The sequence below is a fragment of the Megalops cyprinoides genome, chromosome 8 (genome assembly GCF_013368585.1).
Source record: "Megalops cyprinoides isolate fMegCyp1 chromosome 8, fMegCyp1.pri, whole genome shotgun sequence".
Taxonomy (NCBI): Eukaryota; Metazoa; Chordata; class Actinopteri; order Elopiformes; family Megalopidae; genus Megalops; species Megalops cyprinoides.
In genome coordinates, this window is record NC_050590.1 from 4372241 (window position 1) to 4389040 (window position 16800).

General features: G+C 43.3%; 1 protein-coding gene across 5 annotated transcripts in view; it reads right to left on the bottom strand.

Annotated features, from left to right (window-relative positions):
* LOC118782018 (transcription factor 12-like) overlaps positions 1–16575 on the bottom strand; it is a 113817-nt gene extending 97242 nt beyond the window's left edge. For 2 of the 5 annotated variants that reach the window (XM_036535221.1, XM_036535220.1), the window contains exons 1-3: positions 16416–16575; positions 15353–15445; positions 14655–14727 (exon numbers count right to left, since the gene is read on the bottom strand). In XM_036535221.1, coding sequence (XP_036391114.1) covers positions 14655–14727; positions 15353–15424 — 145 coding nt within the window. In that variant the 5' untranslated portion in view covers positions 15425–15445; positions 16416–16575. Of the gene's footprint in view, positions 1–14654; positions 14728–15092; positions 15162–15352; positions 15446–16415 lie in introns of those variants that run through there. The other 3 variants (XM_036535222.1, XM_036535223.1, XM_036535224.1) reach the window with 3 other exon arrangements.
* Positions 16576–16800: the final 225 nt, after the last annotated feature.

Genomic DNA, 16800 nt, shown 5'->3' on the forward strand with positions numbered 1-16800 from the left:
TGTGTAAGGGCCCGGGTAGTATGTGTGTATCTGTGTGTTTGCGTAAGGACCTGAGTGCGTACACGTGCGCACGTGTGTGTGTGCCTGTGTCTGTGCGTATGTGGAAGCGCTTGCGTGGGTGCCTGTTTGTTTGTGTGTGTGAAGGCCTGTGTGTGTATGTGTGTGTGTGTGTGATCACCAGAACATCAGCTGTGCTTGTGTTAACAAAAGCTGGTGACCAACAGGAGAATCTGTAAAATAACCTGCTGTAAATGACAAAGTGCATGCACAGCCATGGCACGACTCCAGGCCTCAGATCTTTAGCACTGGTGGTCACCGTCGATCTGTCATCCTAAAATCCCTCAGCCTCACTGCGGCTTGCCTGGGCTTTATGCTTCCCTCACCAATGCTGCTCCACAACTGAGCGCTCCCGCGGTTGTTACCACAGTCACAAGGCACATCGCTGATTAGCTGTGCTAATGAGCAGCTCAATAGAAATAAATCCTTATTAAATAATAAACATTGCGCTGATTGGAAATGCTTTCTGCTTAATCCTTCTGTGCTTGATGCATCTCTCTGAGCGCAAAAGATCCTCTGTAAGAATGCATAAAAAGATGCGTGTCATTAGCACCCATGCTAAGCTTTTCAATATAAGGGTGCTCAGAATGTGTCAGCAGATATATATTTGCATGCATTTATTAAGGTATTGGCCTGGCATGAGTCAGAGAAAGGAGAGGGGGTGGAACCTACCATTCAGAACAATTTAACTGTCATATATTTATTTCAGTAATTTAGATATTGCACACCACAAAACCAGTTGTGAAGGTTGTATTTTTTAATCTGGTGTATTAGATAATGAAGATGAAAGATGACTAATACTCTGATGCAAGCCGGGTATCAGCATAAAATGATGTTGAAGATGAGATTATTTTTCCTAAATTGGCTTACATTACACCAATAGTGTGTAAAAAAAAAAAAAAAAAAAAAAACAGTCGGTCTACAAGGGGTACTGCGGTGACACGCCTGTCATGAAGTCAGCAAAAATCTATACACTTTGTGCCCTGAGTAGCGCCCCTTACTGCCTGCTCAGTTCAGGTGCTGGTTGATTTCCACCTTTCTTCCATCAGCCTCGGTGTTTAACACGGAGTGGGGATGAAAAGAAGGGCCCCTCCCCTTTAACACTGATCACAGCGTCAACCAGAGGAGCAGTAAAAGACGCATGGAGAGGGTTTTTTTTTTTTTCAGGAACACCTCAGGCTCTGTCCAGCGCAAGCTTAGTGTGGAATCAGGAGCCACAGCTCTGGGGGTGGGCACTAGGGCTGGGACAATATGCTTTTGTCACGATACGATATTATCACGATACTTTGGTGCCGGTTCGATTCGTATTGCGATTCTACAAGTATTGCTATTCGGTAGTATTGATTATTGCGATTTTTCTGGCACTATTTTTATTCGTGTCACAGTATTCAGCAGCCCAATCGTTTAGAAGCCCCCTCTACAGGTCTGGTGGAATTCTCGGCCTCTCTCGGCTCACATTTTTTCAGTGAAAGCAATACAGCAGTGCAGCGCCACTATTACGCATATGACGTCACAGAAAGTATCGATTCTGGGAGGAGGTATCGATATTTAGTATCGTGCTATAAAAAATCGCGATATATCATTAATTGATTTTTTTTCCCCCACCCCTAGCTGCTCCTGCTTTTGTCTCCATCTCAACAATTTGGCATGAGCCCTTACCGTGCAGGGCGCTGGAAGGAGTGCATTAAAAATATAATCCTCAGTTTGAGCAAAGCAAGGACAGGGAGCCTCAAATACGGCACTCTGCTTTGACGTAACAGTCTGTTAGGTACGGTGGGAAAACGAATAGGCCTAAACATTAAACGGCTCAACCATTCTGAAACTGGGGGACCCAGTGACACGTGAAAGCATGTGGCCCACCATCTATATATAAATTCCTGAAAGCCTTCACAGTACAGATTTCACGCAAGCAGTTAAAACATGTCTGAAATGCATCGTGAATGCTCCCGTATAAGGTGCAAATGTACTTTCTAACACTCAGATACACGTACACAATTCACACACTTCCCAGAACAACAGGCAAAGACTTTGCACTGCTATTTTCACAAAGACACTTTACGAGGAGGAGTGTGTCTAAATGCATCTGACACATGGTGGACGTGCTGCAAGACTGAGTCCATAACGTTGGGCAAGATATATCCCAGGGGTTTTACACAAGAGGGTTGGTTCCCATTGTCTCCGCAAGGGCAGAAAACCTCAAAAACACACAGTGCACAGAGCTCCCTCCAATTCGGTCATGGTACACTTCTGATTAAAGGGGGTAAAGACTCTCCCTAAACCGGAGAGAGAGAGGGAGAGCAGTGGCCATGGAGGGGAGGAGTTTCCAACGGCTGTCCAGGGCTCTCATCTCCCACAGGGGAAGCGTGTGTGTGTGGGTTTGTGGGCTGGTTGGTGGTGGTGGGAGGGGAGGCTGGGGGGCTGTGGATAGATCAAAAAGGTCATTACGCATTCCTCTCTGCGGTGAAATTTGTGATCGAACCTCGCGGCACCCCTGACGCCGCCCGGCCAGCTCAGCCGGGTGTAAATACCCACAGGCCCTCCTTTCACTGTGGGAGCAGGCCACGCCCCCCTGCCCCCGGGAGAACACACACAGTAATTAGCTGTCAGTGCTACGTGAGCTGTCTGCCACGGCCAGTCCAAAGCATGCCCTATACCCTCTCCTGCCATTGCAACTTTAGACCACATGGTTACCTGCTGCGGTGTGGTGAAACACCTCACCAGCTGAAACCTTAATCATAACACTGAGGATGCTCTCGCTCCTGTGTGGTCTTTTGCCACTGGTAAGACAGAGAATGATTCCTGTTCCGTCTCCTATCCACACGCTCCTAACCTGACAGATGCACTATGCAACTAGACCATGTGTGAAAATGTGTGAGTCCCTCTCTGTCTTCAAGAGACATCTCTTCTGCTCTCACCTGAGTACCTGAAACACCATCACCCCCCCCCCCCCAAAAGGAATGTCTCATGTCTCAAAATAATCTCATTGTCTCCTACTAAACTATAAAATAAAATTTTAAACAGAAAGTAAACTACTGGTTTAACGCACTTGTTAGTTTTACCAGCTAGTACCTTGCCTGGCCAACCACTGAAACCTGGTCATGCAGTGCTTCTAATACTGTTGACTCCTTATGGCTTTTTGCTTGTGTTGTACTCTACCTCACTTGTAAGCTGCTTTGGATAAAAGCATCTGCCAAAGGAATAAATATTGCAGGTTTTGATAGGTTAATAAAGGCTACATTTGTAAAGAGCACGATACAGCCCTATCCTGACAATGGCTTTGAAATCATCCATACCCAGAATAGCGACCTCATGGCCTCCCACAGATGCGTATGACCACCGCTGGTACACAGAGTTCTTTTGGCCGATCTTAAATTCAACATTCACACTCACAGTTCCGGGCAGCAGAACCAGCTACAGCTACGAACACAGGGGAGAGGACGCTGCTCGCTAATGTGAGGAAGATGTGAGTCTCTCCTGCTGCAGAGTCTCTTCGGCAGTGACTGACTGAGTTCTGCATTGTGGCACTAAAATAAACCAAACCCCAGGGAGAGCAATCAGAAAAAAAAAAATTCTCTTCTTTCTATGCAGGGTTCAAAGCCGCTCCTGAATCTGCATAGCAAATATTTATTAAATTTAAAGCTTACGGAGGGTACTTAGCTAGCTCTAAGCAAATTAGAATGCTCTTTGCAAAGCAAGCCTTTTTCTAAACCAAAGTCATTAATAGATTATTAAATTCAATTTGTAATGCCATGCAGCTCAGACTACACACATCTGCCACTGATAATTTAGAGTTTGCGCGTGTGGCGGGGAATCATTAAAAATGTGAAGCCTTGTGCCGAAGCGCATTTCACTGCTAAATCTTCCCCCGACAGAGTTTCTAGGATAACAGTGATAATTACAATTTGGCCACGGGCAAGATTCTGGGTAGGCAAACACATCCGCCTGTCAAAGACCAATTCCATCAGTTACCGGCAGAGAGAAGCCAACTCTGACACTTTTCCATTAGGACTCTGTGAGCTCCTCAATGGAAACGCTGGGGCAAAAAAAAAAAAAATGCTCAAAAGTGATGATTTGAGTTCTCCATCAGAAATTAACAATCTAAGAACCTGGGAGATAAGAAGAGAAATAAACAATAATTTCCCCAAAGCAATCATAACATTAAAAAGACCTTGTGGATTTTTGTTTTTATTGTTTGAAGAGAAGGACACACATCCCTGGTTGACAATTCACAAATAAGTCAGGACTACACCTTGATTTACTTCCCTATGCAAGTCTATGAAGTGAAAAAATGCCCCAATCTGTGCATATTAACATGCAGCAGAATGGCCTTGCTGTGACCTGATATTTCTGAGGTCTGATTTCAAGGTGAGGCTTTGCTTTTGTTTCCTAATACAAGGGTGCTGTGCTGGAAGTCACTACTGATCACATACATAATGCAATGTAACACGTACACTTAAGTGCCAGACGAGGCTGGCAACTCGAAAGAATTCCTTTTATGACACAGAGCGTTCGGCTGTCTCCAGACTCAGTACAGCATTCCGTCCTCAGCACCGAAACGCAGGCACGGCCCGTGAGGCACACACGGTCTGCAGAGCTGTATCACAGATGACCTCCCTCACCCTCCAAAACACTCCAGGATTCAACAGGAGGGCCAAAAAAAAAAAAAAAAAAACGTGTGAAGTCATGCCCCCATGAACACAATAGCCCCATTCATTCCCTTCACTCCACCTCCTCTTCCTCTTCAGTGAGAAAAAAAAAAATTTGCCTAAAAACAGCAAGATTGCGATCATACTCTCTAGCCCTAGTCTCTTTATAAAAGCCCCTTAAAGCCTCCAGGTGAAGGTTAATGAGCATGTGTGTGGCACTGGCACTGGGTACTTGTGATGCAGCAAGGAGAAACATTAAGGTTATCGAAAAGTTTCCAGTGTCCTTCAAGTGGCGGCAAGGGCCGTCAAAGTAGCGCAAGATCAAAACGACAGTGATTCTCTGAACTACCGCTGCAGAGACTAAGGCAATCAAATGAGAGCCAACACAGAGGAAATGGCTAGCATTCACAGCCTGCATATCCCTCCCCCACCCCCCACCCCCCCGCCTTCCCCAATTTCATGTTTTCAATCTGTACTAACAATCGTGGGCACATTTTGGCAAGGATTCCTTTGCGTGGCATGCAGCCGAGGTCAAAGAACTTGAAAACAGGCTGGTGGAGACACGCATACTCAATTATGGAAGAGTGGTGAGGAAGGCTGGCTACAGGAAGCCTGCTCTTCACAAACACACATTACAGCACATCAGTGCTGAATGCTGCCGCTGTGTGTACCTCATTTCTGGGTGGTTTTAAGAACAGAACTCTTGAGCCTGATCTTCTCATTCTCTACCTGCGACAGGTAGTCACACATCCAGCTTTCACTTAGCAGATGCCCTTATCAAGAGCGAATTATATCAGTTACAGTTTTTTTTTTTACAATGTTATCCGTTTACACAGCTGGATATTTACTGAGGCAATTGCGGGTTAAGTGCCTTGCCCAAGGGTACAGCAGCAGTGCCCCAGTGGGGAATCGAACAAGCAACCTTTCGGTTACAATTCCTGCTCCTTAAACACTATGCTACACTGCCTGTCCCTAAAAGTTGTTTCTGGCCGGTTTCGAACTGAGGACCTTTTGTATGTTAGGCAAATGTGACGACCCCTACACTACAGCTTTCATTCCCACACACTACAGCTGCTTCACCAATCCCAGAGGCTCGGTGTAGCCTGTCAAACACAGGCCATACTCTATGCTACTTCTTCACTCCTCTTCATGTCACGACTCAGAACTTAGATGCAGAAAAATCACTGAGTGGATATGTCTGTGTAGAGTGCATCCCCTGAGTCCCGAGTGAGCTGTTTGGGCAAAGTTTGCAAGACACTTTAGTATCATATATCAAATGCATGCTTTATTCTTTAATATAAAAACAACACCCTATGCCATCACTTTGCAACACCTGTCCAAGTGCTGGCAGGTGTTCCAGCAGGTAGAATACTGGATCAGTCCTGGATCTTTCACTTTTTTTTGGATTAACTAGATGGAGTCAGGGTTAGAGTTGGATCCTGGATCACCATTTGGGTGCGCTATCCAGCGGCTGCAATCCAGTTCGGCAGTTAGTGACACAACGCATGCACCATGTCCCACAAGCTCTCTCCAACACCCACCACTGTTCCCCAAATAATAAAGCTCAACCCCTGACCTCCGAAGACTTCCAAACTCATAACCTGACCAGCGAGGAAGAAAGCCCAGATATGGAAGTTTGGAATAGTTCTCCATTGTTTCTGCAGGGACTTTTTCCGAGCCAAGAAAGAGAAATGTGTTCAATCCGTGCCAAAACAAGCTCCAAACTTTTACAACTCCATCAAGAATGAAAAGCTCCACAATGCTTGTGTTTAGATTAGATGCACTTGCGCACCACATGTGGGTCACTGAACAAAAAGGGGAGAACTGTGAACTGAGAAAACCTCCTCCAACTCACTGCATTCAGGCCTTTAGAAACTTGTCTGAATACCACAATACTCATTCAGCTCTGCCTGACCTCACATTTCATACACATGATGCAACTTCCTTTGAATTAATCTAAAAATCAAGCACTTTTGGTTCAATTTACTTGTTCTGCGATTTACACAAAACACTGGTACTGAACTCAGAAGGCAAGTAAAGGTCCTTGATAATAATATGCCATAATGCGGGGTGGTAATTTTTCTTACTTCACAGGACTTGATTTAATCACTTGAAATAATGGCAAAAAGATGCTAACCAGTGCTAACCAAGGACCCTCATCGCTATAGCAACAGCATGATTCTCAGCAATGAAAAATGTCCGAGACCCCTGCCTGAAACCTCCCAAAGTGGACATGTTCTGACAGGGGAAAAAAAAATTAAACCATCAATCTGAACTGGTGGGATGTCCAGCACATCAAAAAAAAAATGCAAGTGGCCAAATGTTCACAGATCGAGCTGCAGGTTATCTAAAAATAAGCAGCTGCCTCAGGACAAATGGAAGTGCCTCCCACACCACAACAAGGCTTAAGAAATGAAAAGCGGGTTTATTAAGCATAGGTACAGGGTAGTTCTGCAAGAAGACGTACACTGAGCAGCGGAAAAACAGTTTATCTGTGTACTGAATATGTACTGTGCACTCTTGGAGCCGCTCTCTGTGGGCTCTCCTTCACATTGTACAGATTATAACCCCCTGTTCCCCAGAATGACACCTTGCCTTGCGAGTTCTGCCGCAGAAATATTTTGATATCCCGGTGCAGAGGATTGGGCCTTATTTGCATAAACACACCCCTCAACAATCAAGGCTTCAGAGGACTGATATCAGCCAATCAGAGAAACAGTCTGTGCAGAGTATTTCAGAAGCCGCCAGCTTCCTGAGAACATGTACACACACACACACACACACACACACACACACGAAAAGTTCAGGTTCCTGTTGTAAAACAAGCATTTAACACCCCCACTGAAGAAAGGTTTGAAGTTATGCACACAATGTGCTTGTGTACATTTAATTCCAAGATTTTAATAAGTGTTCTTAAACTAAAGACTGACGCTTTTTTAAACAAAAAGAAAATGAAAATACATAACTTGAAAATCCTCTGAAAAGGTTCTGAAGATAAGCTGAGCTCAGCCTGGATTTTCTCACTTATATCTCAGTGCCAGTTATTCTTACAGGTTACTTTTTTTTTTTTGCTTTGTTAAGAAATCATCTGGAAAAGTATGCCAGGTTTGTTCCAAGTTATCCTGAAAACTAAAAAAAGGCTCCTACTCAATTGTAATCCCTCAACCAACTCCTTAAGGAAGAATTCTGAATAACCTTACTTCTTACATTAACCAGCTCATTAATAATTAATCGTTGTGTGAAAATCTTTTGCCTCCAATCCACACATTTATATCAGAAAAACCCCCTAAAAAGCCAGGAGGGTAGCTGAATGTGCAGCGGGAAGAGGTACAGAGTCTGCCGAAAGCAAAGTGAAGGGGGGGGGGGGGGGGGGGGGGGGGGGGGGTGTTGGAGGTATGAATGGAAACAACCACATCAATGTTCACAGACATCATCAAATCCATCATATACTCATTTCAGTTCATTCCACCATTAAACATCAGTGACCATATCAGGTGTCACAGAAACACTGGAAATGGTGCATGTTAAACACAGTCCAACTTTACATTTATTCATTTAGCAGACGGTTTATCCAAAGCAACTGAAAAGTGAGGTAGAGTACAACTAGGGCTGTATCGAATGCCATTTTTTGCCATTCGAATTTTAGCCAACCGTTTTCGAACGAAGCTTCGAATGTCTGTGACGTGACGTCATCGTTTTGGCCTGTTGTTTCGGCATTTCATAAGTGACCAAACGAACGTAACAAACAGTTCTGTCTACAAAAGTTCAACCAGCATTTGCTTTAGTGTACGGAATTCTTCCTGTGTGATTTCAGGACACATAATTCATATTCCGGCTGACTCACAGAATGTATTGGACCAAAGCCCTTACGTGCACATCATACCTTCAGTAATATAGCCTATGAACATAATTAATTTTGTGCTTAAGCAAAACACTGATGTCTACGAAAGTTCAAGCAACCTTTGCTTTCGTGGACGGAATGCCTTCTGTAACTGCAGAGTCACGGAACATATTGTGCTAAATCCCTTTCGTACACATCATACTTTCAGTAATATAGCAAAACAGTTAGGTGGACAAGATTAACATTCGATGGCACGGAATGATGACAGTATAGCACATTCTGCATTTCGTGCCACAAAAGCATAAATGCTGGCCTAGGACATCTGTTACGTGGACGGAATTACTTTTGTCTACAAAATGAGTTTCTTTTGTCCACAAAATGAAAAGCACAACGGTCAATTCAATGCGTGACAGGAATCATCTGTTTTGTTTTCTGTACACGTAAGTATGTGCTCTCTTCAATATTGCATGGACACACTGCTAACGAGTTATGATTTCGTAATGAATTTATGCGTTTCATAGCACAGGTATTCTGTGTACGAAAAAAGGTCTGTCACAGTTGGCGCCCCACAGTTTATTGGCAAAATTGTTTATGTTAAATGATAATAAAAAGTAGGCCGCTTTAACATCTACATTTCTTGTATTACAGTAGCAATAACCTTAAAACTGCAACTGAGCACCCATCCTAATAATCGAATGCTTAATTTCACAACTGAATGCCAATTCAGTGAATGAAGCTTCAAAGCTTTTAATTATTTCAGTACAGCCCTAAGTACAACACAAGCAAAAAACCATAAGGAGTCAACAATATTAGAAGCACTGCATGACCAGGTTCCAATGGTTGGCCAGACAAGGTACAGGCTGAAATGACAGTTTGGATCTGCCAACTTTGATGCTGAGAGATCAGCTGTATACTATGTTAGGGGACAACACCAAAAGTAGTACTGTCCATGCAGCTCATGACGTCTCAAAAAGCAAAGTGATGACTTTTACATCTGAAGTATCACACATAAAACTATCAGTTGGCATTATTAATAATCCCAGAGTGAAGAAAAAAAAAGTTCCTAACTTTTCCAAAAATGAATTCTAATGTTCCCGCCGACAGCTCAGCTGGGAGATCTGTCAGCGTTCATCATAATCATACATGCAGTGCCACCCTCATGTCACTTTGTGGCACAAACAGTTCTAGCACTGCAACGCAACTTCATTTTCATATGGAGAAAGAGATATGCAATATATTCACAGACAAGACTAGAATATATATGAGGAACACCTTTCCACATTTTTCAAATTGCTAGTGACAGGAACTACAACTGCAAAATTCCTTCACACACTGTAGCTCGATGCAGCAGACAGAAAATGAATTCCAAAATTCTGAACAAATAGACAGGACAAGGCATTTTTGAAAAAGAAATATATTTCTTTTTGAAAATAAATACAATGCTCTGGCTTTCAGTACATGGATGGTTCTGATGGTTCTGAGTGCCCACAGAGGCAGAACCTTCCACCTCCTGAAAAAAAATGACTAAATTGTGTATGCTTATTACAACACAATGGGATATAATACAGCAACACTCGTTGGCATATCAACAAACCATGCACATTCACGCGTTTGAGTAAAACTGCCATGTGCAACAACGCGTCCCGGTCGAAATAATCCCACGGCACGACTGGCACCGCTACTGCACGGATGAGGAGTCTCCAGCCGTGTCCGCTGACCTGTGCTGAACAGGGCGCCAGTGCTCACTGTTCTGGATCCAGGCTCGGCTGGAGAGAGTTTCTCTCACTGCCGTCTGGTGGCGCGCAGACCTGTGCGGGGGTACGCCGAGAGCCGCACTGGCTCCCAGCGTCGCAATACCGCAATCGAACAATCCAAACGCGCAGCCGGAGAGCGGGGAGGACAAATGCGTGCCGCGAAACTTCCGGCGTGTGTGTGTGTGTGTGTGTGTGTGTGTGTGTGTGTGTGTGTGTGTATATGTGTATGTGTATGTGTATGTGTGTGTGTGTGTGTGTGTGTGTGTGTGTGTGTGTGTGTGTGTGTGTGTGTGGGTGTGGGGGGGGTTTGTTTCGCTTGTGAAGCAGAGAGCTCACACAGATCTGCCAAGTTTATTATGTGACAACAGTGCTCCCTTCCCAAGCCCTGGGTGTGCTCTGCCTTTTCTCCCTGTCAGACTCCCGCCTTCTCTGGGAAGTCATTTACGGCCTGTGTGAAAAATCCACATTTTACACCAACGCCACTCACGCAGGTTACTTTTCCAGGGGGCGTTTTGCGTCCCCCCCCCCCCCCTCCCTTTTTCTTAACGTTTGCATTGATTCATTATCATTAATTTTAAATTCACAGAAGGTCTGCATGTGTTCTTTTCTTCATCCTTATTTAGTGAGGACATGCGGCCACATTATGATCTTTTTTGAGGAAATAATGTTTGTTTGTTTTTTTTTTTTTTCCCCCAGAAGCTTTTTCCAGGGATGGCTAGGGCAGACACTTGGAGATGCACATGCTCCACACACCACCAGAAGGAAGAGAAAATAACCCGTTCTCTCAACTGTAGATGCAGGTGTCACTGATATGCGCATATCAGAACACATCAAAGCAGATATTAATACGCCCCTTCCACTACACCGCAACTGTAGCGGACGTTTTGTGCTAAAAGGTGTCGGGAGGATGGGGGGGGGGGGGGGGGGGGGGGGCAGTCCAAGTGGCAGCATGCTGTATGTGTTTGCAAACAGTGCAGTGGCAGACCACAAAACACCACATGAGCCCCACTTCAAACAGGAAGAGGGGGCTTCAGCCCCCTCTGAGATACTGGCAAGCAAGAAGTGTGTTCAAATCCAGTCCCTTAGGGCTCTAAATACATTGTCAATCAATCGATTAACTTATTTGACATTATTAGCACACTTTCCCCCAATCTGTCAGCACTTTACATTGTACTGTTTCCAGAGGGATCAAAAGACACAGGGCAAACCCAAATGAGGCTAAAAGGGAATACCTGAGTCCCGATTCCATTACCCCTCACAAATATGCCACTAGAAGGTGAAGTTCAATGCCGCGAAAATGAATAATGTTCCCGATGCTCTTTTTTCCTCCCCATTTCGAAAATAGATGTCCAAATCAGTTTGCCCATAATGATCCTGTTGGGATTTTTATTTCACTTCAGACTTCACACTGATAACAAGATGTGTCAACTGGTAGAGCACGATGTACCACATCTGGTGGAGCATAAACATCACTCATTACAGACGGACAGAGATGAAGGTTCAAGAGGTGCTGGCTAACTTTAACAGCCCAACTGCAAATGGCAAACGCATTAGATACAATCACAGCAAGTCACATCACACCCATGAATACCATTCCAACTGCAAAACTCACAACACACCAAAAAGTTACCAAAAAGGTTAGTACAAAACTTTTTGCTCTTCCACTTCCCCAACATGTTAAAACAGACAACTGTCTGACAAGCCAGAGGCAGACACTGGAAACATGTTCACATGAGATCTCTGACCTAACCAGGCAGGTTGACGTCCCTTCCAGTATTGACATCATCCATTTATTTCATTAGCTGTCTACTCTGGTACAAAATATCCTCTGCTGGTGTATCAACAATGAAACAGGCGCTGATGAGCAAGGAAAGGATCAAAAGCAGCTAAAGATTTTTGAATGAAGTCAAACTAAACACAGATATCTCCGATATGTGAATGGTGGAGAGATAAATATGTTCTTTCAGTACAAAAGGTTTGGCAGAGACAGACTTACTTTCTGGAATGCATTCAGAAAAAATGGTATTAAACACAAACTAAAATAGAAAACACACTTAATGCTTAACATGTTTGTAAAAAAGTAATTGCAGAATAAAGTCCTGAATAGAAATGCTCTACACTGCAGCAGACTAATTCATAAATCAGCATTCGTCTTATAATGACAACACCTCACTCAATACTACAACCATGTCTTTTAACATACATCATGGCTTCCTGACCTAATTTGAATATGTGACTGAAATGCCCAGGCTGCTATGTTTTAATGTACAGATTTAAGTATATTTTTCTGGTTTGCCTCTGGTTATTCTGTCCTCCGGCTTCCTTCAAGATCTTATTTGGCAATGTCTGGCATCAAAGATTCCAAGCCCCTCCCCCCCAATACTTTGTCACAATAAATTCCACTGAGAAACCGACCTATCCCCTGGGTGGCTGCTCTATGGATACACTGATTGCCCAATCACATCGGGACATTCTATGAATGCACTTTTCAGACAGCCATTTCGTAGAGTATGGTTTTTAATCAAGGTTAGACCACTATGCATCCAGAAATACAATACGTATTACGAAACAGTACATATTTTATTGTAATGCTGCGTTTCAATTCAAAACCTCAACACCTTTTCCCCATTGTAGGTGGGGCATTTGTGAAACAGATGATTTGTGAGAGGAAAAAACACCTCTCCAGTGCTTCCTGCAGCACATTAGATTTAACTACACAATTTCATCATTGATTCAGTGTGAACATGCAAGCCCTCTGCGTTCTCAGAGATAACTTCTAACAAGTCTCAAATTCAATGCCCCCCCCTCCCCTCCCCTTCGCCCTCAGACAAATCACAACAATTATGAAGCCCCAGTCACAAAAGCCTCCCTCTGTCTCTTCTGGCTCAGTGCACAGCTATCCACACAAAAGTGTGTCCTTTATGTTGCGCTTAACTGTATAGGGATGGCTTTGTTGCCACACACAACGCAAGCACTGAAGTGATATAATGCTTGATTGTTTCCTTTCTCCAGAAGCTCTTCAGACAATATATATATATATATATATTTACACTTACGGTCCTGCAATATTCACACTTAACAAAAGATACCCAGTTAAAGGGAGAGATTAGGGAAACTTTCCTAAACTACTCAGCCAGCCGAAAGAGAAGGCAAGTCGCCCCCACAATAACCCCACCCCACAAAACAGAGGCCAAAACTGGAGCTGGTATTTTAACAACACCAAAGAACACAAAACAGAAACAGAGGCTACAGGAAGTCAGCTTCTATCAATTACAGCGAGGCTAATGCAAACTTAAAAATCAAAAATCACCACCATAAATTCTTTAGGTTAATTAAAAACACACATACACACACACACACACACACACACATATAACTGTGTCCCTACAACTGAGATCATTGTATTACGCAATCAAAATGTTCAAATTATTCTGAATTAAAAAGTTTACTTGTTCAATTTACATACATAAAAATACAGTTCAGCTGATGAGAATAGTTAAAAAAAAAAAAAAAAAAGTCCTCTGTATTTAGTCATCCAGCAGAGATTCATTCAGGGTACTTCTACATAAATGTGTCCCTCTATCTTCAAAGACAAACTGCTGAAACACAGTGGCACTCCAACTATTCATTCCAAAACACTGCCCCAATCCTTCCAGAGCCCATTGCTTCTAATGCCATCACCCCAAAGGCATCAAGGACAATGAGATCGTATGTCAAAGTCAGTACAACACGCATAATACTAGCGCCTACCTACAGGTCCCACTGTTTGGCAGGTTGCTATCACACAAGTGCTGCCAGGCTGTAAAGATTAATTAACATTCCGCTTTGCATTTCTCAACAAGACAGTTTATTGGCCGCCACGTCCTCGCAAGAGCTGTTCCATGTCAATCCAGGATGGACAGGTGAACTTTACGCAATGTTTACGTGTAGCATTTCACACACCAGACAGGCAAAGCAAACGGTGGCGTCACGCAAGGGGAAAAAATGAATCCAAGCAATGACTGTTGCACAATCATACACACACACACACACACACACACACACACACACACACACACATACATACATACATACACACATATGTACGCACATGCAAAAAAACAGCTGCTCCAAATATAAAGCCCTGGGATACAACATCAACCCTCAATTAATTCTGAGTTGATATGACTATGCATTGCAATGCACTGTGTTCTTTTAAAACGGCACAGATCAGAAGCAGTACTGCAAAGGTGCTGCTGCAGGAGACAAGGGAAATGTTATGCTGCAGACGGGAATCCAGCACATACTGTAACAGCACATACTGTAACAGCACATACTGTAACAGCACATACTGTAACATTTGACATGAGATCCTACCTGCGGCACTGAACTGGCTGCTTCCCAGGGTGGTCGGCTTGTTTTTCCCGCTGTTTACAGGTGGAGCGAACATCTGGTGGTAACAAATAAAGGTCTTTACCTTCCTTTGCTTGGTTTTTGAAACAAAAATGCATGGCGGGTACTATGCCGGGTACCATGCCGGGTACTAACACCCAAAAAGACATTAACAGAAATGTCATTCACTACATGTTGTTTTTCAATATATTAAAGTCAAAAAAATTTTTCATGTTACATGTTCCATTAGGATAGCCTGTCATTAATTTCCCACATCTTGTGTGACGGAACACTGGTGAACAGTTTACTCTTTACACAAATAAATATATGAATATTTTTAGTGCCCAATACAGTTCAGTTAAAAGTAAGGTGGCAAAACAATCACCGTGTTCATCATGGATTTATGAGGAAAATACCGCTTACTTTTCCAATCTATGAGAAGAGTTGAGGGGGATTTTAAAATACAACCGTTGCGTATGTGCCGTCTTTGACTCGCACTACTTGCTCTGACGAGGTCTAGACATTACATCAAACTTTAGGTGATGAGAGATCTGTCGACCCAGGACACAAGCTACGCGCACCCGACATCCTGCCCGCTGTGTTGTTACACTCACTTCTGTTTTGGAAACGAAATAAGTAAAATTATTTAAGAATAATTTAAATTCACATCTGCAATATCCTACCGCGCTAAAATCCAGCAGATCACTCAATTCCTTGTCTGTCCCGATAGCGGCAATCCGCTGCTGAGGATTCATCGTGGCGGTCCTTAACTACACCTAGAAAATAAGCAGGAAAAACGTTTTTTCTTAACTTAAAACAGGATTCCAAATATTTCCCCTTGTCGCATCAATACAATAAGACCTACAAAAGCAATCCATCAATATGCATGTGACAAATACCCGGTCACTTCGACCCTTCAAAAATTAAACTCCAACCGACAACGAACTTAACAAATAAGCTTCATATTACCTTCACTGGAGTTTATGTTTACATTCCTTATAAACTGTAATGCCAATTATTACTGCTACATAATGACTGTAGTTACCATTAAATTCCCAAAACGTGAAGACTAAATTCTTCAGCTACCCTGCAACTAGCAAGCTTTTGCCAAGAGAAGTAACGACAATTAATTTGCTTTTTGCTAGCGCAGCTGCATTGCGTTTTGTTAACGGTATTCCTAAAACCGACTTGGAAGAACAAACGCCTGGGTAGTTATGAGGACTTACCTCTACAACAAAAAATCAATAAATACACAAAATGCAGACGCTCAATTTGCGCAGAACGGCGTGTGCATGCACGCCGCTACCCAAAGCGTACGATTTGCGACAGCGGCATCATGCTGTTCTTGACCATTACGTCTACAGCCAATTGTATAAAACCTCGTAACAAGTTGCTAATTAACAAACTTAAATTACAATTCCTGACCGGACATTTCACTTGACACTTAAGAGACCATATTGGCAGAGTGGCGTTCCTACATAGGTTTGATTTAAGCATTTGCTAAGATGCTAGCATAAACAGTAGTTTTATGTGAAGAGATCATTCGAAACCGTACATAAAGATACAAATAAAAACTGTATATTAATAATACTGTGATCATAACATTACACATTTAAATGCCATTACTAGTCAAAGTGGTAAAGCAAATGCCGACCCCTTACTCGCAGTCATCTCCATAGTCTGTTGTATCCCAACTTCTTTAACCCAGTCCGAAACCCTTTCCCCTTTCAGTCTACATTATTTTACCTTTTCCCCGATTAAAAATCCAACTAGGGGCGATCGGTTGCGGGAACGAAAGCGTTGTTATCCTCCTTCGCGCCTGACAACGTGTGGAATCAAGGTGTGAGCAGTACTATGCTGCAAAATATTCCCTGCATGTAACTTGCTAGTTTCCCTTAGGCAGACATTTTTGCTTCGCAAACCTCAGCACCACGCTGACGTTCAGTACTGTATCCTTCCGCCGAATGGAGCCAAATTACATTTCTTTTTAACCCATCCGACACCACGTGGGATGCGCAAAGTTAGCGGCAGGGGAAGGGTGTCAAGGTGAACAACCTGTGCTCGGAATTATTTTAATTGACGCCAAAATTTAACGGACCGATTTTCTGAAACAACTTACACACACACACAT